The following is a 27,115-nucleotide window of genomic DNA, read 5'->3' as shown; positions in this document are numbered from 1 at the left end:
AAATACTATGAGCATGTACACCAACAGATAAAGGCTTGAAAGTAAACGTTCCAACTCCAGTGAACAAGATCCAACATGCTCAAACAGTGACACGAGTCACCAGCAGCCGCCAGCTGCTTGCAGTGACTAGTTATCTGCTTGCTTTGTGTCGTCCCTGTGAAACTATTTATTCTCTCCATTTATCCCAAAAAGAATTTGGATACTTACAAATCTGTTGTTATAACTCATAAGGTGATTCTAAATATTGACAATCACCATCATGACTTTGTGTAACAACATAAAGGAATGAAGTGTTTTTATATTTGAGCTTTTGAGTGACTAAAACTTCCACGGACTGTCACATGTCCCACTTTTAATAAAATACTCATTTGAACACACATTAATAGGCAACGCATGTTACTGAATAACTGAGTCAACACTGGTTAAAAAAAGGCTTACTCTGCATGGTCCCATTTTGTACAAGGCAACAGTGTGGAAGAAGAAACAACCTGCTAACATAAATGGAGTCACTGCTAAAAATCATATAAACTAGTATAAAATGTAAATTATACCCTCTTATCTTTCATGAATAATTATGACCACAATAAAATTCCATGATACTGTAAACTGTTCTTTTTTTTTTGCATATTTGTCACACTGTTTCAGATCATCAAACAAATTTTAACATTAGACAAAGATAACCTGGCTGCAAAGTACAGTTATTGAATGATTTAATTTATTAAGGGAAAAAAAAAACTATCCAACACCACCGCCCCCCCCAACAAAATTAAGGTTTTGGAGTGGCCTAGTCACATTCAGGACAAAAATCTAATTGAGATGCTTTGGCATGACCTTAAACTGGCCATTCAAGCTCAAAAACCCTCCAGTGTGGCTGATTTAAAACAATTCTGCAAAGAACAGTGGGCCAAAATTCCTACCAGCCATGGGAAAGACTCATTGCCAGTTATCACTTCAAATGCTTGATTGCAGTTTTTGCTGCCAAGGGTGGCACAACCAGTTATTAGATTTAGGGGACAATTACTTTTCACACAGGGCCAGGTAGGTTTGGATAGCGCTTTTTCCCTTAATAAATGAAATCATCATTTAAAAACTGCATTTGTATTTGCTCAGGTTATCTTTATCTAATATTACTCATTTTTTTGTGATCTGAAACATGTAAATGTGATAAATATGCAAAAAAAAAGAAGTCAGGAAAGGGGGCCAATACTTGTGGACAGCACTGTATATCTGTTAGGTAGTAGTGCTTCTTTTATTATATCTTTTATGTCACATATAGCTGTATACATGAACTGAAAAGCAGGAAGAAAATGGATTTGTTCGGCTCACTAAAACTGTACATGATTTTGTTTTGCTGTATATTACAGCCATGACATTTACCAAGGCCCCATTGGAAGAAGTTTTGTGTGAAGTGTGTGCTCCAGAGGAAGAATTTATGACCGTCCAGTTATCTCCTGCTCTAAGAATACCCATGACCTCCTGAAACCCTTGACCCACAGAGAGGTCATCTGGAATGCTGAAAGTGTTTGTGTACACTCAGATGCAAAAAGCAGGGTCCATGTTATCTGTGTGTACAGTATGCAACCTGAGAGTTATCTCTCTGCTCCATTGTAATAAAAACTTGCCTACTTCCTGCTTCCTGTCCTGTTGTCATGGTGATAGCTTGAGCAGCTAGAGCTGCTTATATATAAATATCAACAGAAGCAGCTAAGTGCACCCGCCTCTCCCTTCGTGTGCTAGCATCCCTCTTAAATGTCAATTAGTGGGAGTGTGTCAGAGAGTCAGGAATAAAGGAGGAATTAAAAGTAAAGTAACCATTCAATCTTTTCAATGAAACACATGGGAAATTTAGTCTCTCACCATGTGACGCAAAGTCATTTAATATGCATTGCTCTACTTGCCATGAAGGGATCAGCCTTCCTTTGGGATGTAAACTTTAATGTCATTCTTAACTACAGATTTTGGGATAGAGGTGTATGTTGTCAGCTGCTGGCGGTGACAAATATTTCTGACTTGCTTGACCTATAGTGCTTTTTTTCTTCAGATAAACGAATCCAGTGGACAATTTGTCTTTCTGTTCATTTCAATTCAGTTGAATTTTATTTATATAGTGTAAAATCACAACAAACAGTTGCCACAAGGCGCTTTATCTTGTCTTACTATCTGTCTTACTATTACTCATCTATACCTACATTTACTTTTATACATTTATATATTTTATTTATTTTGTTTTTATCACTGTTGTATATGTATAGTTTTGCACTCTGTGCCTGTGGTACTTCTACTCTCACTTTGTTATTTATTGCAGACTGTACTTTTTTCTTGCTGCTGTAGCATAATAATTTTGCTTGTGGGATCAATAATTTGCTTGTGGGATATCTATCTTTATATTGTAAGGTGAAGACCCTACAATAATTACAGAGAAACCCAACAATCAAAACAGCCCGTATGAGCAAGCACGTAGGAAGAAGCCTCCAGCAGAACCAGTCTAAGGGAGGGGCATCTGCCGCAACCGGTTGAGGGTGAGGGGAGGGAGACATTTCAAAAGACATGCTGTGGAAGAGATCCAGAGATTAATAATATTGAATGATTGATGATATATTATCATTTACATTAATGATTAAATGCAGAGCGGTGTATAAACACATTGAGAGTGAAAAGAGGTGGGTGAAAAAGAAATACTCAGAGCATCATGGGAACACCCCCCCCCCAGCAGCCTAGGCCTATTGCAGCATAACAAAGGGAGGGTTCAGGGTCACCTCATCCAGCCCTAACTACTGTATAAGCTTGATCAAAGAGGAAAAGTTTTAGCCTAATCTTAAAAATAGAGAGAGTATCTGGCTCATAAATCCAAATATATGCTCTCTCTTTCTACTCCCTGTCAGTACTCTCACTGAAGCATTTTGGATCAGCTTTTAGAACAACCTGATAATAATGAATTACAATAGTCCAGCCTAGAAGTAATAAATGCATGATCTAGTTTTTCAGCAACACTGTCAGACAGGATGTTTCTAATTTTAGAGATACTGCACAAATGCAAGAAAGCAGTCCTACATATTTGTTTAATATGTGCACTGAAGGACATATCCTGGTTAAACACTGAGTTTGTAAGATTTGTAGGTCCAAGTACAATAACCTCAGTTTTATCAGAATTTAGAAGCAGGAAATTAGAGATCAACCAGTCCCTTATGTCTTTAAGACATTCCTGCAGTTTAACTAATTGGTGCATGTCATCTGGCTTGGATAGATAAAGCTGGGTATCATCTGCATAGCAATAAAAATGCAATTATAAAAAATTTCAAATAGCCACAACATAACAATTTAGTAATTAAAAAAACCTTGATAAACATTTTAAAGCATTTTGGACAAACAAAGATCCTCATTAGAAGGTCATAGTTTTTCTAATATCTTATATTGTTTTCAATAAGTGTTCTACTAGCTACATTAATAATTTATTAACATTAATAAATTGATTAGCTACACACTAACAGGGTGTTATCAGGAACTGGCACCTAAAGTTAAATACTTAATCTGCTATCAATGTTGTACTATCGATTCATTCACAGAGGCTGGAGGAAGACACAAGCAGAGCATTTTACTTTGTTTACATTATGGGTGGCTACGCTGCATTTACAATCCTAATTAGGTACCTGCACCTTCCTGAAATGCATTTATCTATAACTTCCCTTTGTGGTTTTACAATAAGCAAAAATGTGATATTTATGAGTGTTTTTGCACCAGATCCTCTAACAGCCCTCTTCCTGCAGCAGTACAGTGACCCACAAGAGACACATGGGAAGGAAGACGGGGTCACAGTGGTCATGTATCTGCAACCAGAAAAAAAAAACAAAACATATCTGCATCCCATATTAGTTCTGTGGTTGCTGGTGTCCAAAACAAAGTTCAGCCAAGAAGTTGTATATGTTTTGCAGCCAAAAATTTGGCTCACTCCTAACATTTTGCGGGAAGGCAATCCTATCAGTCCAAATTTTAAAATCGTCATACATACCATTGCTTATTCTTTTTCCTTATGACTAAAATATGGCTTAAATGTTTCCTTTACACTTAATGAGACAACAAACTCTGGAGGAAATTAGTTTTTTTTTGTTTTTTGTTTTTTTTTCCAGATTGCACTGATGAAGCGTATTCTTCCTGGTCTATATGGAGCATAAATTCTTTTAAAAGAAACATAAAGTGGCAAGATATTATTTTCTAAGCAGTCTCACATCTGGAAACATGGTTCTAATGCATTCAGCAAGTTGCTCTTTTGGGTGGGAGCTCAGTGCAGTGGTTACTTCTGGGAAATAGGAATATGTGAAGAATGTTCAAATAGGCTCAAAGAAAATATTCTGCTGCTTCAGGACATCCTGGTGGCACAAGGGTTTTAGCTGTGAAACGCATATTTTTATTAATTTTTTAGCATCAAAGGAGATTTCATGCACAATACCTTACCAATGTTAAGATTTCATGCTTTCACTTCTCCATGGTATCTTCTATTAATCTTTCGCATCACTCAAAATTGCATAATACCTAACAAAGTTATTTTTAAATGATTTTATCTTTTGAAAATCTTCCTGTTAAGGTTACATCCAACAGCTCTGGAGATGCAAAAAGAAGGCATAACAGATAATTAAGGTATTACACTATGTTTTCAGGGCAGCCACATTAAAGATTGATATCAACAACTGTTGCAGCCATCAAATAACAAAAATAAAGTGTACCTTTTCTCTCAGAGACATTCACTAATCACACTTGGAGCAAGTGATGCACAACAACGAAAAAATGTCATGTGGTTGCAAACTAAAGCTCAGCTACACTGAATAGTCATTGCTGTGGTATCATTTTACAAAATTCATTTGTATGAATGAAGGCTTCTGGGCAAGAAGAAATTAAAACCAAATAAAAGTAGCTATTCAAGCTTTTGTTTAGACACAATTACTATGGTCTATGGTTTGTGTCACTCCGTAGTAGTGGAATACTACTACTTGCTTTGTACAATAATCTCATAAAATAAATCAGTATAAGAACATCCATATATTGTCTGTTATTTAGACTTTATCATATACCCTTAAACACATTGGAGAGCGTGGGAAATCGGGTATTCCAGTGGGATAACACATGACACGTTTAAAAAGCTGAACACAATATAAGAAAGCATTTAAACTTTATTATTTCTAGCTGTGTACATTTTTTTTATTTTTATACGTTTGACACAATAACCAACATTATGACCACGATCACCACTGCTTATTTGACGTTTTACTGTAAAAGCTTTTCTTCATCACCTCTAAAATAGACTTCATTAATTAAAAACACATCTCTATCAGTTGAACTCAGCATATTTATCCATCCAAAACTCCTGCTTTTGTCCCTCTATAAATGTGCTTGCAGTGTCAAATCATCGAAAAGAACACTGGAGGTGGACTGAACATGTCAACCTCTGCAGAGGTGCCATCACTGCTTGCCCATTAAGTGTGAGGAAAAATAGGTAGTTTGTGAAATGTACCATCTATTTCTGGATGTGTGATAACGAAGTGCTGTGGCAAATACAGTGAATGACTGAAACCTTTTTAAACGTAAATCTTTGCATAATCTTTGTACACATATATCAGCACAATAAAGGTAACATAAATGTAGCTTTGGCATTTATAGATTGAGCAGTGCCAAGCTCCTCGTGGCGCAGATGGTACAAAGATAGAGAGAAGAAGGGAGGGAGAGAAGCAATGAGAGAGGTCTGTGACACCTCTTTTTCTCTGCCCACACTAAAGCTGCCTATTATCTAATCCTTCACACCATGGATAGGGGGATTGGGATGGTCAGAGCAGCAGAGAAAGCAAGACATACAGTAGATGCCAGAAAAAGAGAGAGAGAGCAATCGTCATCAGCGTTCGGCTGATGGTAACACAAGGCATCATTGTACTGAAGGAGTGAGAGAACTGCTCCCTCTCTCCATTTCAACCAAGCCTGACTGGGCCCAACAAGCATGGCCGAGTCTGTGCCTGGAAACTACTAAACTTTAACTTGCGTCCAGACCACTGAAGTGACTCATAATTATGGTGGTAGAAAAGAGTACAGAGGAACTCTGTGTTCTTGAATTAAACGGTTGGTGAATACAAAATGCATTTTAGTGGCTGAGAAAGACAGGACCGTGTTCAAAAACAGACACAGTATGAACACAAAGATTTTAAGCGTAGATGTGTTGTGCAGATGTGTCGTATGATGTAGTATGAGAGAGCCAAACGGCACAGTGAACCTGGGGAAATGTAATGAGTCTTACTGTTTTCATCTGGTATCTCTGCGTGTCTTGTCCACAGCAGCAGCAGCAGGTCGGTCTGCTGCTTCACTTCAAATATATTTAAATATCTTGTCTACAGATATGTCCCTGAGAAATCAATGAAAAACTATTCCTGAAAAGAACTTGGATAAGAATTTGACTCTCTCGGCTTGTGATTCAGGCTAACAAAAAATGCTGCCTCATGAGCTTACTGCCGCACTCCTAAATACTGTATAATACTTTAATCATGCACACAGACGCTTCTGAAAACATGGTTGTAAAGTACAAAAAGTATGTGTGGGCTTTTTGCTGGAGGCCCATTGACTAGCAGTATACAAGCCAGACGTTCACATCTGGAATAAATTTATAGCACTAAATCTGAGGGTCTTGCTAAAAATGTTAAATCCTTCCAGTCCTTTCTAAGAAGAAAACCGCAATGATGAAAAAATTATTACACTTCTTTTTTATTTTAAAAGAACGGCAGGTGGTTATAGCCAAGAAATCTTCAGCTCAGTTATTTTCTTACTTTCCAGTTTAATAACAGATATATAACACAGCAAGCACAGCGAGACAGTGCACAGACCTAAGTCCACAGACTGAAACTCACATCCACACATTTAAAGCCTCAGGCAAGAATAATAGTAATAAAGTTGACTGTTTGCTTACACTGGCACCACAGCAGAAAAGTATCGAGGTTATGCCTTTGCAAAAGACCACTGAATGCCAGAGGTCAGGATCAGTGGATCAGTATCAGAAGGACAGTGGAGGGGAAGGGGGAGGTTTTCTATGGGCGAACAGCAGAGAAAGATATCTGCAGTATTCCCATGACATTCCAGCTGCACCAACCAGCTTTCACACAAGGCATGAGAAAGGGGACAGCAGGGCAATACACACACACACACACAAATACCTGTGCAGTCTTATGCAACAGGTAAAACATTAATTATCACAATATTACACTGGTAAAAAAGTAAACATCTCCACGAAAAGACCAAAGAAGTTCTATCTCCACACCTCCCTATAGCACCTGGTCTTTACATTACAAAGAAAGTGTCTTAGAATGTATCTTTTTGTGACCAAGAGCAAATCAACCACATATCTGCTATGCTCTAGCACAAAAAGAACGAATCTAACTTATTCAGCAGTGCCCCATTGCTTTACATTTACATTTCTGTGATCCCAGTGATAACTCAAAACCAGGGAGTGTCACAGACACATGTCTCCCAAAGCCCCTGGACGCAAATAGACCAGAGCAGACACAGAGACAAACAGAGAACCAGAGAGAGACATTACCAACCTGCTCTTTCTGTGGACATGCTGCCCACATGTTGCCGAGTCTGATCAATCCACCTGGCTTTACTGAATGATGGGCAAAACTAAGGCACCTAAGCTTCCTAAGCAGACAAAGAATTGCACAGCAGCAGTAGAGAGCTCCTTATAGTCTGCAACTCTGTACGTGTGGCTGGGAAAGTACTAACACAGAACTCTCTCCAACTCCTCAGGAAGGGAGGGATCACAGAAACTCCAAACCAATCCAGAGAGAGAGTCCTCCCATGGCCTTTTCTCATTGGATATCAAATAGTGCAGGATTTGTGCTGGTAGGAGGAGTTGTGTTTTTGATACTGGCCCTATCAATTATCTCATCATTTCTCACTCTCACTCACTCTCTTTATTTTTTTTCCAACCATAGCTTTATGTATAGCCTATGTATCTCTGTGTGTCATTGCACATATGTCTCTTGTGTCTTTTATAAAATAAAAAAAAAATTAAAGGAAATATAGTTAAAATTTTGATTTGGATGTGTCTTAGTATATACATACAAAACATACTAGTGCAGTGTAGTGTCTTTCAAAAAAAAAATGAAAGGGATGTCTTCTTCCATCTAGTGGAATAATTGATGTACTGCATGCCTCCCAGGCAGAGCACAGTGTCACTGTAGTTATCAAATGACTGTATATTATGGTTTTGACAGGGACTTTAACCTGCAGTCTACCACACCCTGAAGCACATCCTCAGGTAACATGACCTGGAGATGTGCTGGTAAAAAAACACTCTGGTAAATGCATTTCATGTTCAAACACAGAGCAGTAAAATCATAAAAAAAATACCAAACAGGGAGACAGACTGCAAAAAAAAACATGAAAACCATCTTTTTCGAATAAATAATACAGATTTCAACACCGTTAAGAAAAACAACTGCGAAATCGCTGAACACACTGAAACACAACTTTGACAGTTCAGGTAAGATAACCAGTGTTGCTGTTATTACCTCGTGTTGCCTCAGAAACCGTTTAATTTTGGTATTTTGTTTATGTAAACAGTGATTCAGTCTGTTATTTGACATTACTTCAGTTGTTATGTGCACACCAAACCATAAAGCTTGATTGTGCAGTGCAAATGTTTAAAGTTCATAAAAGTTTGTTTTTCTGAGAATCAAAAATGACCACTGTACAAATGCACACTTGCATGTATAAAAACACTCATCCAGTGGTCCGGACACACACCTACATCATATGATGACAGACAGATACATACCAGACGTGTTGAAAAGATCTTGTGAAAAACACAGCTGTCCTGATTAGTGTCGACAAACAAGGTCAGTCTTTCTCAAGTCATTTCTAACCAACTGGCTTCTTTTTCCTTCCCTGAACACACACATTATAATTCAGTGGTCATAAATGGTATCTGCTGGTAAGCACTGAGCAAAGGGCACAGAGATAACAGCGTTTGAAACGTGAGAATATCAGTGCAGCTAGAACAGAACCATATGCTGCAACTCAAATGTGTGATTTTTGCATTTTTACTAAAGTTGGTTATTGCTCAAGACAATAGGGCAATAATCTGAAATATTTTAATCATATAGTCTTTAAAAATGATGACAACCCTCACACTGCCATGAAGGCAGTCCTAACCTACCCCTGTAGGGTAATTACATAATTAGGTAATGGTGACCAGCTCACCAGGGCCTTTCATTCTATAAAAGGTGGCCAGTGTTGTTCTGTCTGTCTTCCATCCACCTTTTGTGTGGCACTTTCAGATGCTCCACAACACATATGGTAAATGGACTGCTTCTTAAATACTCCATGTTGAGCACTCAAAGCACTTTACACAACATGCCTCATTAACCCATTCACTTCTTTCCAAGCTTAAGTGCTTTCTGTCTAACATTCACACTCCAACGGTTGCTTTGGAGAGCAACTTGGGGTTCAGTATCTCACCCAAGAATACTTTGGTATGCAGACTGGAATCGAACCACCAACCTTCCAATTATTAGGTGACCTCCTCTACCTCCTGAGCTACAGCAACCCACATTCATTCACTCATTGCATTTCTGATATCACTGACTTCAACTCTCTATTTTTTTATTGTGTTAGTTAGTCAGTTAGTTAGTTCAGCATCCAGAAATTAACAGAACGTGAAGTAGAAGTTGTTTTTGTTTGTTTGTTTGTTGTCACAATGAGTTTGGAAGCCATTTTGGTTCCAACAGTCAACTCACACAGATGTGATCTGAAAACTTCAAGTCCATTCTCAGTGTATTGCACTTACAGTAAGAATAAATTTTCAGTTATATATAGTGCCCTAAATTCTAAATTAATTGTATAACTAAAGACAGAATACAATGATTTGCAAATCATTGCATTCAAATCTTATTTCCTATATTTAATTGAAAATAGTAAAAAGCCAATATATCAAATCTTGACACTGAGAGATATTTTTCAATCCATCCATTTTCTCAACTATTTAACCAATTCAAGGTCACGGCCTATCCTACCTGACCTTGGGTGAGAAGCAGGGTACAATCTAGACAGGTCACCAGCCTCTCAAAGACAGGCAGAAACAATCATTCACACTAACATTCATACAACTATGGCTGATTTAGAATCACAGTTTTAACCTAACCTGCATCTTTGGACTTTGAAAGGAAGTCAGAGTACCCAGAAAGAAACCAAACAGGCACAGGAACACTATACAGACTTCACACAGCAGGTTTGAGCCAGAAGCTGCTAACTATTGCATCAAATCACAAATCAGTAAATAATCCACCACAGCCGCCCTGTTTCATTGAATTTCAAATTTTTATTGGTCAGATCAGAGGACAGTTGTCCACTTTACCTCTGCCCCAGAGAAGGCAGTAGTGTTTTTGGTGCTTGTTTATGTGTACAGTGCTTAACAAATTTATTAGACCACCTGTGATAAAAACAAGAAAAGACAAATACTTTAGAAATCTGTCAAAAACTTGTTGAAAGCTAAAAAATACATATCAGAAAATAAACTGAATCCATGTTTTTATTTCCAAATTTTACCCAACACACTGGACTTCTCTGAGAAGACAGAAATTAATCAAACATAACACTCAACCACTAAAATGGATTTTTCTGTTCAGGAATGTAAGTAAATAACTGTAATTTGGCATCTTAATCAAAAGCTAATAATATGTTTTACTGTGGTTCACTTTGTTTTGTAAAGCTACAAATTTGAAAATTCATGGATAACAACAATAATTATATTTTAACACAAAAAATATCATTTTGATTAAAGAGTTTTTTCACATACTGAGGGATTAATTACAGAAACACACATAATGATTTTGGTAATTACCAATACTGTTAATTTAGGGCACCTGCGACATAAACCTTACATTAGGTGGAGGTCTCATGCATTTGTTAAGCACTGTGTAACAATATTTCCAGTCTTTTGTTGTTCCTGTTCCAACTTTCTTTGAAACTTGTTGCTGACACCAGATTCAAAATGTTATATTTGAAAAACATTATAAAACGTCTTCAGTTCAACATTTCTTAGATTCTGCACTTTTCAATGATAGTTGTAGGTGTTGGGGGTTTTTTTGTTTGTTTTTTTTATGAAAAAATCATATGAGGTAGGGTATTTTACAAACTGGAGAATGTTTATACAGCTTTGAAAATGCCAGGAGAATATTTTTAATGGCAATTTTAAAACACATAAGATTGTGAGTATATTATTTACACTGTCAGTGGTGCTTCATTTTTAAGGCAGAATGGCCAGTTATCTCGGCAGTTCTTCAGGGTGATATAGGTGGGAATTAAATAGGTTACTAAAGTGGCCCAACCCTAACCACATTCCAGTCTGTGACAATTTGAATCTGTCTGAATGAGTATTCGTCCTATACTAAGCAAATGGCACGTTTTATATGTCTTGTTTATCTGCTGTCTACAAAGGGCTAATTAAAGTGGTCAATCATAAACCTTAAAGCGTATTTTTTATCAGGAATGCACTTTCTCACTGACTTGTGGTAAACACAAAAGACTTAATTGCTGAAACTGCTGAAACCGCTCAGTCACTTAAACAGTACCGGTAGGTGGTGTTGCAGCATTGCACTCAGAGCAGACCCCCACAGCAGCACCACTTCACTTGGGTAAGATGTTTTGCGCACCGGGAATCATGATCCACACACTGGATATGCACCATAACTACAGGAGCTGAATAGAACTGGGGTGCTAAGGTGGATTTCTTGGTCAGTCTTAACTGATATTTCTTCCTAAACCGTTTGGACTCTTAGATTTATTATTCTATTGACAATGCATCGTTCTTTCGTGGTTTTTGTGACTTTTATAAAACTGTCTCCCTTCCGCGAAACAGTGATTGTTTTCACGCTAGTTGTTATTTGTCCATTTGTGTTTGGCTGAGTTTGAGCTCCACTGTCATTTCCGAGACAGATGTTCTTGGCTGCTGCTCCCGCATCATTATGACCCTGAGTCTGACTCACCATCCCCATCATGCTGCCCGATGCAACTCGTCAACCGAACCACTATTTTGATTTTTGTTTTGTGCAAAACGCGGGGACTTGCTGCTGAAGATCGAGACTCTTTTGGACTCCTCGGTGCATGAAGGACTTCAAGCTTCTGGTGCGTCTCACAAATAAAAGATGGAGAAGATCACCTCCGCTTAAATTAGATTTCTAAATACCAGATGTTGCTGTGTTTCTTAATTTCTGTCATATCCGTTTTAACTGGATTACACATCCATAAATTTCGGCTGGCGATGTATAGCATGCGAATATCCGGACGTAATGTATTTTGTAGCTGTCACTCCTATTCTTCAAGTACTTTTGGAACACTTTAGTGTGCGTAATGCAGATGAAGTGGATAATTCGGAACGATCTGAGATTGCCTTATATTTATGTTATAGTCTGATCAGCACCACTTGTTCCCTTTTTGATCTTCAAAATAAAGAAGTGTTAAGCTACATAGGATTGCTTGCACCACGCGCAAGGATATCACGTGTGTTGACGCCTGCCACCCTCTGCTACGCGTCTTTGTTAACTTCGGAAATCAAACAATGAGTAACGGAGGTAAGGGCAGCATCGAGGGGCATGAGGAGTCCCAGATCCAGAGCGACTTCGGCAGTCAGGGGCAGGTGCGGCCCGGAGAATAACCGAGCGGCAGCAATGCCCTCTTGGCCCAGTCACCTGGAGTGCCTCCCCCATAACTGCACCTGGGAGGAAACCCACAACACCACCACCAGCACAAGTAAAACTGACCCTCCACTGCCTCCTCTCAATTATTATTCAATTCCTCTCCTCACGGTCATCACCATCGCCTGCACACTGCTGTTTCTGATAGGGGTGGCCGGGAACGTTATGACCATTTTGGTGGTCAGCAAGTACCGGGACATGCGCACGACCACCAACCTGTACCTGTGCAGCATGGCGGTATCCGATCTACTCATCTTCCTTTGCATGCCGCTTGACCTCTACCGCATGTGGAGATACAGGCCCTGGCGCTTTGGAGACGCGCTCTGCAAACTCTTTCAGTTTGTGTCAGAGTCAAGCACTTACTCCACCATCCTCAGTATCACGGCCCTGTCAGTTGAGCGCTACCTGGCAATCTGTTTTCCATTGCGCGCCAAGGCTTTGGTAACCAAAAGGCGCGTGCGAGCTTTGATTTGCCTCTTATGGACAGTTTCTCTTTTGAGCGCAGGTCCTGTGTTTGTCATGGTGGGAGTAGAGCAGGACACCATGGGATCACTAAACTTCAGTTCGTGGATGAATGAGACTAGTTTATTCCTGGAGGCTGAGGACACCCGAGAGTGTAAGATGACGCACTATGCAGTGCAATCAGGTCTGATGGAGGCTATGGTGTGGCTGAGCTCCGTTTTCTTCTTCATGCCCGTGTTCTGTCTGACAGTGCTCTACAGCCTGATAGGCCGCCGGCTGTGGCAAAGGCACAGAGAGACAAACATGAGCTCCCGTGTGTCTCACAGGGACAAAAGCAACAGACAGACCATAAAGATGCTGGGTAAGTTTCAAGAGTGTGCAAATTCTGCAAACGTCTTAAGTTCTTACATGGTTGAAGCTTGATGAAAGACATCGTAGGGCTTCGAATTGTGTCCATATAAAAGTGGTCTCAGTGGAAATTTACATCTGAATCTTTTTGTTGTTGTTGTCGTTTACATAGAAAATGTTAGTTAGCCTCATCCTTCATTTATAACAAAATCTGCATTCGCTTTCCTACTGCTCTTCTTTGACTAACCTCCACCCCCTTTTATCTTAATTTTTCTTCTTCCAAAAGTGGTTGTTGTGCTGGCCTTTGTCCTGTGTTGGTTACCGTTCCATGTGGGTCGCTACCTGCAGTTCCGCTCTCTGGATGCTCCTTCCCCGCTGCTGTCGGTGTTATCCGAGTACTGTAGCTTGGTGTCAGTGGTTCTCTTTTACTTGAGTGCTGCCATCAACCCCATCCTCTATAACACCATGTCCTGGAAATACCGGGGTGCAGCGGCGCGCCTCTTCGGCCTGACCTACAGCCTGCCGCCACGGGGTCGCACGGCAAGTACTGTCAAGGGAGATGGCTCGAACGGCTGGACAGAGTCTACAATCAGCTTTTGAACCCATGGCCTAAATGTCTGGTGTAATGAATAAAGCTAGTAGTCATACATCAACAATACTCACCCAAAGGCCATTAGTTCTGTCAGGGTGAAGAAAAATTGCCTTTATTTGACTAGAATCAAAAGGGATGATAAAATGCATGAGCCATAAATGTTACTTGACAGAGTTACTTGTCTTGTTGGGTTATTTCAGCAAGTGCCACACACTGTTCAGAGAATTTGAGAAGCAAAACTGGTGACATGCAAAAGTCACTGGCCTGAAATGCTTTTGGATCCAAATGTGAAAAACAGACACGCATGCCTGCATACACACATAAATATCACACACATCTACAAATGCCTTATATTGCATTTAAATTCTGGATGACAAAGAAAGCACTGTAGAATTTGTGGCACTACTCTGCACTCATTAAGATAGGGGCAGAGGTGCAGTGTGTATGTGCATGTGTGTGTGTAAGACATTTTTTGCATGTGCATTGCAGGGCAAGTGTCATTCCTTTGGATATGCTTTTAGTTACATTATATGAAGATGTGCAGTAGGCTACTGTTGTAAGTTGTCAGCATTCCCAGTGCCCACTTTTATATTCAAGTCTTTGTTGTGTTTGGGCTCAATGGGGTGAGTCAACAGTCCCTGAGGACATTCTTGTGTATCTGTGCTGCACAGCCCTTGCTTCTTCTTCTTTTTTTTTTTTTTTTTGTGGTTATGAGACTAAAATGTGTGTCAGTCTGATATTTTTTGAATGTATTACATTGATCAGCACTGTTCAATCTGTAGGACCATCAGAAATGTGCATGACGGGGGGCCTCTGAAGAGGCATCACAAACTTTTTACAGGTCTTTTGACCCTGCATTGCATTAAGTGTCAGTCTTGAGTACACACAGATAAAGCTGCCTGTTACTGCATAAATAAACATGTTAACAGCCATAATTATCTCCACTTTCTGGGCTGTGTGAGCTGTGCACTGCTTTCTGGCAGTGTTATCCACGTTTTCAGCCAGAAGGCATACTGAAGTATGTCACACTTATTAAACATAAAACGCCATCTTCTTATCACTATATGGATGTTCTGTGGATGTAAACACAAAACACTTATGAATTTGTCTAACAATAATAAATATGCTTTGTGAAGCCATATTTATGGTGATGAAAACATTCATTTTCACCAGTCCTGTGTCCATACAAGCAGCCTCCAGTGTAAGCTACCAAATGGCTTCAGAGTTGTCTTTAGGAGAAATTGTTTTCCACTGACAAACCTGAACACATAGAGTGAGTTCTTTATTAGTCAAAACACACACAATGTAAATTGTATAATATGCCTTATTTGCTTTGTTTAATAATTTACTAAAGTGTGGAAGGTGCAAACTCTTTATGGGTGTTTAGACAGCAGATAATAGCATGTGAAGTGATATAGTAAGATTTTAAATGTTCCTAGTCTGACCAAGTGCTACAGCAATGTCCAAGAAAGTTTAAAAATAGCCTTTAAGCTTGTGTAAGATAACACAACATGTGGAAGCATAAAAGTGATACATTTTGTAAAGATCCTGTTTGTCCAAAAGATCTTTGGTATAACCTGTATATAGATGTTTGTATTTCTGTACACTCAGATGGTTTCTGCACAGCAGCTTCCACTAATCTGGATTTTAAACATGGCCTCATGACTTTGAAGAATGTATCTGTTAAATGAATGTTTTTGACCATATACTGATAACTGACATGCTATTAATTGACACTGATTAAGAGTCAAAATTGTGTGCTTTTCTTTCTCTTTTTTTTTTGGTGGTGGTGGTGGGGGTCTATGTGACTATCATTTCTTGGCTAATGTATCTGTCTATGATAATGTCTTGTAAAAGAAAAAGAAAAAGTTACTTCCTCTTTTCTACACAGTATTTGTGTTCTTTATGTTACCCAGTATGCTGTTGAGTCAGAAAATTGTCAGATATAAGATAAGCAAACTGCAACCCACATTAAAAAATAACTTAAGTAAACACTGCTCGCAGTGCACTAATAAACACTTTCTGCACCTTGATAGGGGATGTAATCTTTTCCCCATGTGACCCAACAATACCCCACTATATTATTTTGGTCTCACAGGAGTATAACAGTGGCCACTGGATTGTAAGCCAAAAACAGGGGCACAACAATGTGTTCCCTGTCATCTCAGCTGGCAGGGTTTTCTGGTGGCCACCAGGCCCCAATCTATCAGATTAGATAGCTTATTAGACAGCAGGTGCTGCCAATATGAAGTGCAGCTCAAAAGAGCACTCAATCATCACTAAATTCACTTCAGGTACTTGATCAAACAGTTTGGGAGTTTGCAAAACCGTTTGAAGGCAAAAATGTTCTGCAGCTTGGCTTAGAACATAGAAAGGATTATAAAATCTAAAGGTAAGGAGGGATTCACAGTGAATTAAAACTGAAAGGTGTGTTGGTAATTCACAGAAATGGGGGGGATGGAAGGTGGGAGAAGAAGAGATGTGAAATACTAAAGGTCCACATGAAATATTGCAATATAATAAAACAAGAGGTGAGAGAGATAAGAGGGTCAAACAGTGAGCCAGATATCATGAGAGGTGTTTTTTTTTTTTTTTTTTTATGAATGCCATGACGCAGAGTGAAAAAATGATCATTACACAAATAGGATGAAGGTGGAATTAAAGAAGTAATTAAATAATAATAATAATGTATTTTTATTTGGTTGGTACCAGTTAAGACAGAATGGTATACAAACACATTAATTGTGCATAAGATCCATCACATGGGCCGACCAATATGAAGTCATTGGAGAATGGGATAGTGCAGATGGTTTAGATCAGGACAGATGCAGCTGTATTTTTTCATCGATCTCCTGATGATGACACAAATTCCTCCAAGAAGCATTCATTCATTCATTCAAATAAGATTAGGTATCTGTGTCCATACTAGTGGCACCTAAAGTTATTACCAATGTCCCTCATCCTGGGTGGGACAAGCGCTGTGTGTTAAGTGAAACCATTAAAGTAATGATTATATAAACAGTTTGTACTATTATGGCTTAGAAATTTCAGTCTAGACACATTGTTAAGTTTCTACACCTTAAGAGAAAAAAGACAAATATTCCTCTGATGTCTTTGGATTGCTTCTGGCTGCGGGATATTGAGTTTGCAGTGCTGCAGCTTCTGTCTGCCTTCAGGGCCAGCAGGGTATAAAGTCTGTGATTTAGTCTTGTCACAGCTTTCTGGTTAAACAATATCAAGGCCACCAGAGAGTATATCTCAACATGACAGACCTTCACATAGACACACATTTACACCCACTTCACATCCTTGAACCCTAAGCAACAAATTAAAGTCAACAGCTATTATATTAATGATTTCCTGTGATATTTAAAAAGAATTACAGTGTTCTTAAGATAAGCTCCCTGGCTGAATAGTTCTAATTTAAACACTAATATTATGAATATTGATTATCAGTCCTATGTTTACAACAATATGCAAAGGTGACACTGATGAAATGACAATAATAAATCTTGAAGATAAAAATCTATACTGCTACACAGAATGCCAGAGAAACTGTTAACTGTGTTTATACTAGTTTCTTCACCATATATCTGTCTACTCAGCTAGTTTGTGACTCGTTATCCAAAACATAGAGCAGTGTTGTGTTGATGAGTAAGGTTGACATTCAATAAACAGTGCAACCAAAGACAGAAAAAAATTAAAACATTTATTGGGCATAAATATATTATATATACGCTACCGATACAGTTACGTCTTACATACATAGGGTAGTATTTGCAAAAATCTATACATTAAAATTGATATGGCAGTTTCTTTTATATAATGCATATGAAATTGTCTAACATTTACAATACAAGAAGAAATGCATGAATTTCTTTTTTTTTCTCAATTCGTAGACCATGACAACATTGGAATGTTTATTTTGAATTGTGAGGTAAAAATATGTTTCTTTTTTCGTCTTACTTAAAAAATAGTTAAATACTTGTGAATCTCTGTATGTTTGCCAATCTCTCAATGAAAATCTCTACATGTACAAAACATTAAAAAAAAGAAAAAAAAAAAAAACTGATCAGAAGGCACAGACGTGGGGTTGCTGGGCAAAACATTGTCTCTCACTCTTGACATTCCCGCCAAATGCACAGGACCTACAGGGTGGTGAGTGGGGAGAGCAGGGTCCTATAAAATTACCTGCATTTAAAAAAAAAACAAAAAAAAACAGAAAACAATGTACATCAAGGGAGTACCCTGCCCACAAACACAATGCCTTTTAGTTAACACTGTGCTAATCTCGGACTAGTCAACACTAGCATAACTGGCCTGACAATGACCATACAGAGTGAACCTCTGCTCTCCCACTGGTGAATTAAGGCTTAAAAAGGGGAGTTATAAAGGGGTAGTGTCGGGCAAAATAACATCAGGAGTTTAAGGAAGGGACACCCTACAAGTCACCTGTCAATTACAATGCAACAACAGGCAGACACAAAATGAGCACATCAGACAAAGGCACCATACTCCTTATAAACTTTCCTTTCCTTGTGGCTGTACTGTGCATTCTGCAGAGAGCACAGAACTGTGGCCCAGTAATGCCAATGTCACAGTGATGCCAATAACAGAATAATGCCAATAAAAGTAACAGACAGTGTTGGCAGTAGAGTTTGGAATCGAGCAAAGGATCATGTTTCCTCTGACTCATATTTACCTCATCAAGCCTAATACTTGGCATAAAAAAGTGCTTCAACTTTGTTAGTTATAATGAATTTACCATCTTATTCTATAGCTCTATAGATATCTCTGTATATCATCTCTTAGCAATGTATGGATACAAAACACTCACTACTGCTATACCAGCAGAAGCCTGAAAAAGGATTTATTGATATTATTATTGTCATCATCTGCCTGAAATTATTGTATGATTGTTTTTGCTTTCTTTACCTTTCAGTGTGAAATCAGGTCGTGTTTTTAAAAAAAAAAAAAAACTCCACCAAAAGGGGCTACACATTTCAAAATGGCACATTTTGCTTTACAAAACAAAACAATAAAAGACAATATGAAAAGAAGCAATATCACAGATCAAGTTAATGTTTTTTTTTTTCCTTTTGAAAGAATAATAATAATAATTGTAATGCTGTGTCGTTACAGAAGAACATCACAGAACCCTTTAGACGATTGCAAACGCAACATCTAGTGGACATGAAAAGTTTGCACTTTGGCATTAAAACAGTACAAAATAGATATCAGAAGCTTCATTATAACACTAATCAGAACGAAAGCCAAAGGCAGCAATGTTTATCCCAATATAGATGACTTGAACTGGCTTGCTACATGTGTCTCTAAGCATTACAAGAACTGCTTGCCTGTGCACAGCCAAAACAAGAAATGAAAAAAAAAAAGTACATAAGCAATTTGGTTACATGTTTGAAATGGCAATGATAACTGCGATTCATGGACTGATGAGCTACAGGTTCCCAACAGCTTTAAGAGAAATACTTAAAGGGTTACTGAGATAAGGAATGCTGGCCTTAATCATACAATCTAACATACATCCATTAAAAAAATAAAAGAAAAAAAAACATGCTACAAGAAAAAATTAGTATATAACTACACTTGTCTCTTAATTTTTAAACAATAAATAAATGAAGATTGCACTGTAATTGGCATGTAAAGTACTGTATGCAAATATATAGTATAAATAAAACCTAGAAAAGAACTCTACCTTTACTTTCCCATCAACTTTGGCAAAGGTTTTTTTAAGCTAGTAAACCACTTTGCTTACTGACACATACAGGAGCAAGGCACAGCACAGAGGACAGGATACAGCATCAAAAATGAGAGAACAAAGGGAAGGAAGAGAGGAAAAAATTAAAGGAAGAAGGCTAAAATGATAAATGATCATGATGACAGCAATAGGGATGACAAGATTAGATCTCCCCTCTGTAAGGCCTTATCCCTGAGGTACATTACAGGCTGCCAATCAGAGCTAATCATTACCTCCGTCTCCCATCCAATCCCTTTCCCCCCTGCACCCCACCCAACAAAATTTGACGTGTCACACATTATTTACGCAGGTCAGGGTGACATCTTTGGATTATCAGGGTATGTATTGGGTTGTACCTTGGCTTTGTTGTTTTGGGTTGGGGTTAAAAAGGGTTTCAGGACTTAGGTGGGAGGTCAGGGGCTGTTATGTGTGTCAGAATGCCCTGTTCTGTTGAGCTGTGTTCTGTCAAAGGCTTGTTTGGTTAGTGAACATTAGTTCAAGTCCTCAGAGAACATGTCTGTCTGAGGAGAGACCACAGACTTGCTGCTGCTCTGATTACATGTCAATAAAGCACCTTTAAATAGAGAGACACGGAGAGAGAAGAGAGGGAAAGAGAGAGTAGTGCATGGGCAGACAGATGGGATGGATTGAAACCAAGAGAAAAGTGGCCAGAGCAAAAAGGGTAATTACAGATAATTACGGGTGGGAAATGAGAAAAGAGGAGAATAGACGTCAAATGCATCGATTGACAGGCTAGCTGGAAGGAGAAACAGCTTTAGCACTGCTCTGGCTGGCTAAATTTTCAGGGGTAAAGCTCAAGCTAAGTCCTATTGGCTGTCCTAGTTAACACCCACACAGCTCTGAGAAGGGGGGCTAGCTGGCAGACTGTTAGCACCTCTGGGTCTGTGGAGCTACGCGCATATCGCTAATAAAGCTACAGATAAATAAGCTGAGCAACAGTATTTGAGATGGCAGATTACAAAAGAACTGACCAATGGCCGAACACATGCTCAGCCCAGCCCTTTCCTTGTCTGCTGCAGCCGATGAAGATCACAGCCTGGCTCCCTAAAGCCAGTTTAAACCCTACAAACCAATACCTAACAAGGGTTCATATTCTGATCCAAGACCAGTGTTTACGGGCTCCTTCTTTCAACCTTATGCACAAGCTGCTGAACTGACCTCAGAGCTGCTGTTTATGAGCACCTAGAGTCCATTACTCCCCCTTTTACACTATACTTCAGACCTTACATTGCCATCACTTATATTACATCAATTTATAGCATCATAGTATTTGCTATAATATATATCTATATAGTGTTCATATATTAGATTACTGGTTTTCCATTCTTTTGTAGATATAATAAAATCAAAGGATAGCAGCATCTTAAACCATACATGGATTGCATCACTTTGGTAGCTGAAAGAGTGAGTGACTGAATGTTAAAAGCTAAGCAGATATGTGATTTACTTTGTAGGATGAAATGTGTCTTTCTCATTGTCACTGCATGAGTGTAATTGAATATGTGTGCACGGTTATGTGTGTAAGTTTGCACATGTGTCTGTGCACTGGGTCTTTGCCAGTCTGTATGTGAGAACAGACTGTGCAGACTGCATGAATTGACAGACAGCCTGTAGAGTTGTAACAAACTGAGTAAGAACAACTAAAGCTTTGGAGGCCTACATTGGAATATGGCTGAATGAATAAAGACTGCAGCAAAAAAAAAAAAAGGAAAAAAATGCAAATTAAACACTGAAAAACAAACCCAAAAACAGTAAGGCAATGACCATCAAGAAATATATGTTCTCTAAGTGAATATGTTTTAAAAAGATACAAAATAAAAACATGCAAGTCAGTCTGAGAAGCAACTGTTTTGCTCACAGCTATTTTAAGGCTTGATTATCAGCTTTCTTTCCCAAGCGAGGTACAGCTAAGACAATGCTTACCTCGACAGAAATCCTTAATAACAAATGAGACGGACAATGATACAAAGACATCAGAGACAGAAAGAAAAGAGACCAAAGTGAGTGAAGGCAAAAGTCAACAGGAACAAGGTGAGAAAAGCCTGAATAATAAAAAAAAAAAAAAAAAAAATGATGTACATCTCAAGTGTTTGTTTTGATTTCATTCGGTTTTTTCATAGATGTTTTTTTAAAGTTTTTTTTTCTGTGATTTCACTTTCTCTTTCTATCCTATAGTTAAAATTCCCTCACTTCATAAAGAAGTACTGTAGCAAGCAGGCCATGAGGATGGAGAAGCCTGCGAACACACACACAATCAGCGCTGCAAAGCGCTCGTCACTCGAGATCAGGCCTACTCCTTTGCCTGCTTCCATGGTGCACTGCTCTCCCGATGATGCTACCTCCTGGCGACGCAGCGTGAACGAAGAGGAAGGGCTCAGTGGTCCGCACAGCTCTTGGCATGTATCCTGGCAACGGCGGCAAGCACCCACACGGAAACGGTAGTCTGTGTTGCTCTGGAGACCAGAGATTTGAAACACACCTTCCTCTCCCTTGAAAACCTGTGAAAGGAGGAAAAAGGTGGAAAAAAAGAATTTGCAGCTGATTTGAATAAGAAATACCTTTTAACAAAGTAATAAGCACAAAGTATGTGTTTTCATTAAAAAAAAAAACACACACACATACATAAGTTAGTTTTAACACCACGAAAAAGTTGTGACAGGGCTGTGCAGCATTCCCTCCTCTTTTAACAACAGTGTGTAAATATCTGGGAACTGAGGAGACCAACTGCTGGACTTTTGGGAGAGGAATGTTGTCCCATTCCTGTCTAACAAAGGATTCTAGCTACTCAACAGTCCTGGGTCTTCTTTCTTGTATTTTTTTGTTTCATGATGTACCAAATGGTTTTAGTTGGTGAAGTTAGGTGGCGCTGGTCCAGCACCCGGACTCTCCATAAAAAAGCCATGTTGTTGTAATAGATGCAATGTGCACATGAAGCATTGTCTTGCTGAAATATGCAAGACCTTCCCTGAAAAAGACGGCTCCTGGATGGGAACATACGTTGCTCTGAAACCTCTATATACCTTTCAGCATTAACAATGATTTTCCAGATGTGCAAGTTGGCCATTTCCATAGGACCTAATGCAACCCAATACCATCAGAGGCGCAGACTTTTGAACTAAGTGCTGATAACAAGCTAGATGGTCCCTGCAGTGTAATTGTAGACAGACTCATGCCTGCAACCTGAGGGCCCAAAGATCACGGCCATCCAATACTGATTTTTGCCATTTTCCATTACGCACAGAGACTTTTCTAGATTCTCTGAATCTTTTGATATTATGTACTGTAGATGATGAAGCTCCCACTCATGTTGCCCATAAACATAAAATGTTCCTCCAGGTGTTTCTTTTTAGTTGTTGTTGCTGTTGTTGCCTCCATCTCCAGACCTATTGCTGCCATCAAATTCAAAGTGAGCTGAAAATATTTTTCATTAAACAGTGCAGTGAGCAAATACACATCCCACTTGCACACATATCCACACAGCTGAGGTTTTGTCTACTCGTGAGAGTCAGCAATTTATCCTTGCAACCAGTCTGTAATTCAATAACAGAAGTTGAAATGGCCCTGAAGACAAATAACTTTTTGTCTACCTGTGTGCCCTTCACTGCAGCTACTAGCAATAAAATCCTGTATTTCCAGGTGCAGGAGACTCTTTCTGAGGTGCTTCTCACTTGCAATTTTCATTAAAATTCTTTAATACCTCTCAGTAGGGGGAATGCATGTGAGAGACCTACACACACATGGGTGCTCTACTCTGCGATCAAATTTCAAAAGAAACTTCCACGAAAATAATAAGAATGAATTAAATCAGCTTTCTAGAGTAGAGGGACAGGGGAGCTCTCTTGTCCACACCCATATGACCTCTTTACATGTGTGTGTTACAAACCTGTTTGTATTCTGACTCACGTCCCACCAGCACCTGGAGCACATAGCTCACAGGATCTCCCCTCATTGGTGGAATAGTCTCCCATGTGATCTCACATGTGTTCCCCTCCAGCTGGTGCACTCTAGGAGCTGTTGGAATAAATAAAAACAAATCATTATTTCATACACATGACAGGATATTAAACAGATGACGGGTATTTGCCTTCATGAAATTAAAACATGAAATTAAAACGTCTCCTCTTGCCAAGTCCAGTTCACAAGACATGGGCACCAAAAAAAAAAAAAGAAAAAGAAAAGGAAAAGCTGTGTAATGCTAAAACAAAATAATAAAACTGGGTATAAAAAGAGAATCCCCAAGAAGGTTTATTCCTCTATGAAACACAATGCGGCAAACAGTTTTATGATTAAAGAATTACATTTCTCAATGTAAAACTGCAATGAATTTGGGGATGTCATCACATATAGTACATAAATACCGCATCTGTATGCAAGGGAAAAGGCTGCAAACCAATGCTGAATAGCTGCGCTTTGCTGGCCCTTAGGCAACACTGCATCAAAAACAGAATACTAGCGAAAACCATAATAAGTGAAGCAAGTTTGATAAAACAAATGGAAGTTATCTAGAAATGCCACTGGTCTTTCTGGGCCCCAGCTCATTTAGGATGGATTGAAACAAAGTGGAAAATACAGCAGAAGAAACTCTGAGCTGCTGAAATCTTGTATCAATCAAGAATAGGAAAACATATTGGGAAACATATGAATGGAGCAGCTTTGTAAATACTGATTATTACTGTAGCTGCAACAAAGGGAGCAGATTATTCATGTGCTTTAATTTTGTTTTTCAGTGGTGCCGTTTGTTATGCAAGGCACTAAAATAATTGGGGAATAATGTAATTTTACACTGTAAATTACAATGCTAATAACAACAATCCCATTTTGACTGCAATAAACTCCCGCATTAAATACAAAACACATTTTGCTAACTGCTTTGATAACCAAGCATCTATATGTTGATCAATCTCAATATCACCTGCTCTTTACAGCTTTGAATAAATGCTTGACCCTTTTAGATGGTGTACACTGCTGTGAGCTTTACAGAAGCTATTTGGTCCCTCGAGTCTGTTTATGGATATGTCAATGCTATGTGGCACAATTACAGCCTCGCGGTAATACCCATAATACTTTGTAGTTATATCCTGAGAGGTTAACCCTTACTGCCATTATTGTAGCTATGACAAGCCACCCCCTCTCTTACAGCAAAGATCAGATGCTGGAGGCAATAATCAGGCAGGCGACAGTAAACATCAACATCACTAACAGTCAAAAACAGGTGCATTTATTGCCATTTTTGGCCTGTAAGTGCATCACCTCTTTGATACATTCAGCACAAAGTTTGATTTAATCCATGCAGAGTCTACATGGTAGCCTACCAAAGTGGCAAAGATCATTTTATGCATACTTGATACTTGTGCACTGGTGTGTCTGCATTGCTCTGCCATCATATCTGATACCGATCTGATTGTGGTGGACTTGGATATCATCACCCTCCTGAAGTAACGGCCTAAGTCATTTTTTAACAAAATTTTTATTTTTGTTTCCAATATTTGGTTCAATTTTTTGTGTTTTCTCATTTTACCTTTCAGGGCAGGTGGTATAGACTTGGTGGTGCAGAAGGTATGTGTGTCAGAGAATGGACCCTCCCCAGCATCACTGATAGCCTGTATTCTGAAGCTGTAGCTGCTGGACTCGGTCAACCGCTGGACCTTGTAGGTGTGGCTGGGACCACGGTAGATTGTCACAAACCTAAACAGAGAATATAACGAAGAAGGAGGAAGAGACAATAAGTTGTAAATCTAAAGCAGATGTCTGAACAAAATGAAGGATGGTTCAATGAGAAGCAAGGCACACTGATAGACCAGGTCATGAAGGATCACTCAGCCAGAGACAAAGGAGAAAGGGAAGAGTAAAGGTAAGGGAAGGTGATGGTGTTATGAATAGGTTTGAGAAGGGGGAGAGTTGTGTTAATAGAGAAGCCTATGGTTAAACATCCATCCATCTTCTTTTGGGGGGGGGGGGGGTCCCGCCTGTCATAGGACAAGAGGCAGGGTAAAACCTGGACAAGTTGCCATCCTATTGCAGAGCATGGTTAAACAAGAACAGTGAAAAAATAAGGCATAAACACTTTCATTCTCACTAATCACCAGCTTAGTTTTAGGGACTGAAATGTGGGGACCTTCAAAAGCAAGAGGAGCAGCAGGAGAAAATAAAGCATCTTAAAAAAAAAAAAAGATAGAGATGATTGATGAACACAGGACAAACAGTGGCAGGCCATAGTCACAAATCTGATGAAAATGAGCACCAAAACCGTTCTTGGCTGGCTAGATTGACAGATTGATGGACTGGAGGAGATAAAAGTAGGCAAAATAGTGAGTTGGGGAGAAAAGTGAATTTAAGCTGAAAAGGGGTTATTTATCTCAGCAATCAGCTTTGCAGCAAAATAAGGTAAATGTCCAGGTGGCAAAGGAAGTCAGGAAGAGAGGAATGAGAGATGAAATACAAAGGTAATGGGTTAATGGACAAGAGAAGAGGCAGTAATAGAAGAGCAAAGTCATAGGAGGATGCAAAAAAGAGAAAAGTTAAAGCAAGAGGAAAGGATAGGTGATTGAGAATTAAAGGCGTAGGGGTGATGATGAAGGATTTGTTGGAAGAGGAAAAAGAGAGTGAGAGACAAAGAAGAGATGAGAGAGGTCATGGTTTAGTAGAAAGCTATAACTCCAGATGAGCTCTTTATGTAGCTGCACTACAGAGCAGTGATGTGTTTCTCTCGCTGATATATGATGTTATTAAACCTTGGCCTTACTGGTGGGCCATACAGTTAACACTCTGAGCGATCAACTGCACGGTTTTAAAAAAAAACAAAACTACATGCATTAACTTCTCCATCATCAGGAGCTACGACCTCTTCTCAGTTGGACAGACTAATTAACATTTAGCACAGCACAAACATATACCCTTGCACAAAAATAAATAAATAAATCACTAGGACATGGTTAATGAGATGAATTGCCCTGGTTCAGAGCCAAAAAGCTCACCAATTGACTATAACGTGGTACAGCTGAGGGCAGAGGAAGAGAGGTCAGAAGGAAGCATTAGAGGCAACTGTCAGAGCACTCTATTATCACTCTGACTGATGCTATCCATTTTTCCTAGGCACAGAATGTAAATATAAATTAATGGTTTGTGATATTGAGAATTTTACTCAGTTGTGTTCAGCAATCAGACAATTTTTTGTCCAGGTGGCTGTGTGAAAACAACAGGAAAATAATAAAA

At 38.9% G+C, this 27,115-nt stretch overlaps 3 protein-coding genes across 3 annotated transcripts in view; 1 reads left to right on the top strand and 2 right to left on the bottom strand.

Annotated features, from left to right (window-relative positions):
* pld1a (phospholipase D1a) overlaps positions 1-7,722 on the bottom strand; it is a 30,255-nt gene extending 22,533 nt beyond the window's left edge. Inside the window, exon 1 of the mRNA XM_030719312.1 lies at positions 7,569-7,722. The gene's annotated coding sequence lies outside the window, so the exon portion shown is untranslated. The remainder of the gene's footprint in view (positions 1-7,568) is intronic.
* A 4,898-nt stretch (positions 7,723-12,620) lies between these two features.
* ghsra (growth hormone secretagogue receptor a) lies at positions 12,621-14,191 on the top strand. Its single transcript, XM_030719266.1, has 2 exons — positions 12,621-13,545; positions 13,819-14,191. Exons 1-2 carry the CDS (start codon positions 12,621-12,623, stop codon positions 14,130-14,132), a joined length of 1,239 nt encoding a protein of 412 aa, XP_030575126.1. The 3' UTR covers positions 14,133-14,191.
* Positions 14,192-17,812: 3,621 nt separating this feature from the next.
* fndc3ba (fibronectin type III domain containing 3Ba) overlaps positions 17,813-27,115 on the bottom strand; it is a 63,396-nt gene continuing 54,093 nt past the window's right edge. Inside the window, exons 24-26 of the mRNA XM_030719083.1 lie at positions 25,422-25,588; positions 23,787-23,914; positions 17,813-22,401 (exon numbers count right to left, since the gene is read on the bottom strand). Coding sequence (XP_030574943.1) covers positions 22,090-22,401; positions 23,787-23,914; positions 25,422-25,588 — 607 coding nt within the window. The 3' untranslated portion in view covers positions 17,813-22,089. The remainder of the gene's footprint in view (positions 22,402-23,786; positions 23,915-25,421; positions 25,589-27,115) is intronic.

Source organism: Archocentrus centrarchus, chromosome 22 (assembly GCF_007364275.1).
Source record: "Archocentrus centrarchus isolate MPI-CPG fArcCen1 chromosome 22, fArcCen1, whole genome shotgun sequence".
Taxonomy (NCBI): Eukaryota; Metazoa; Chordata; class Actinopteri; order Cichliformes; family Cichlidae; genus Archocentrus; species Archocentrus centrarchus.
Note: the sequence above shows the minus strand (reverse complement) of the source record. Positions and strands in the feature narration are given on the sequence as shown.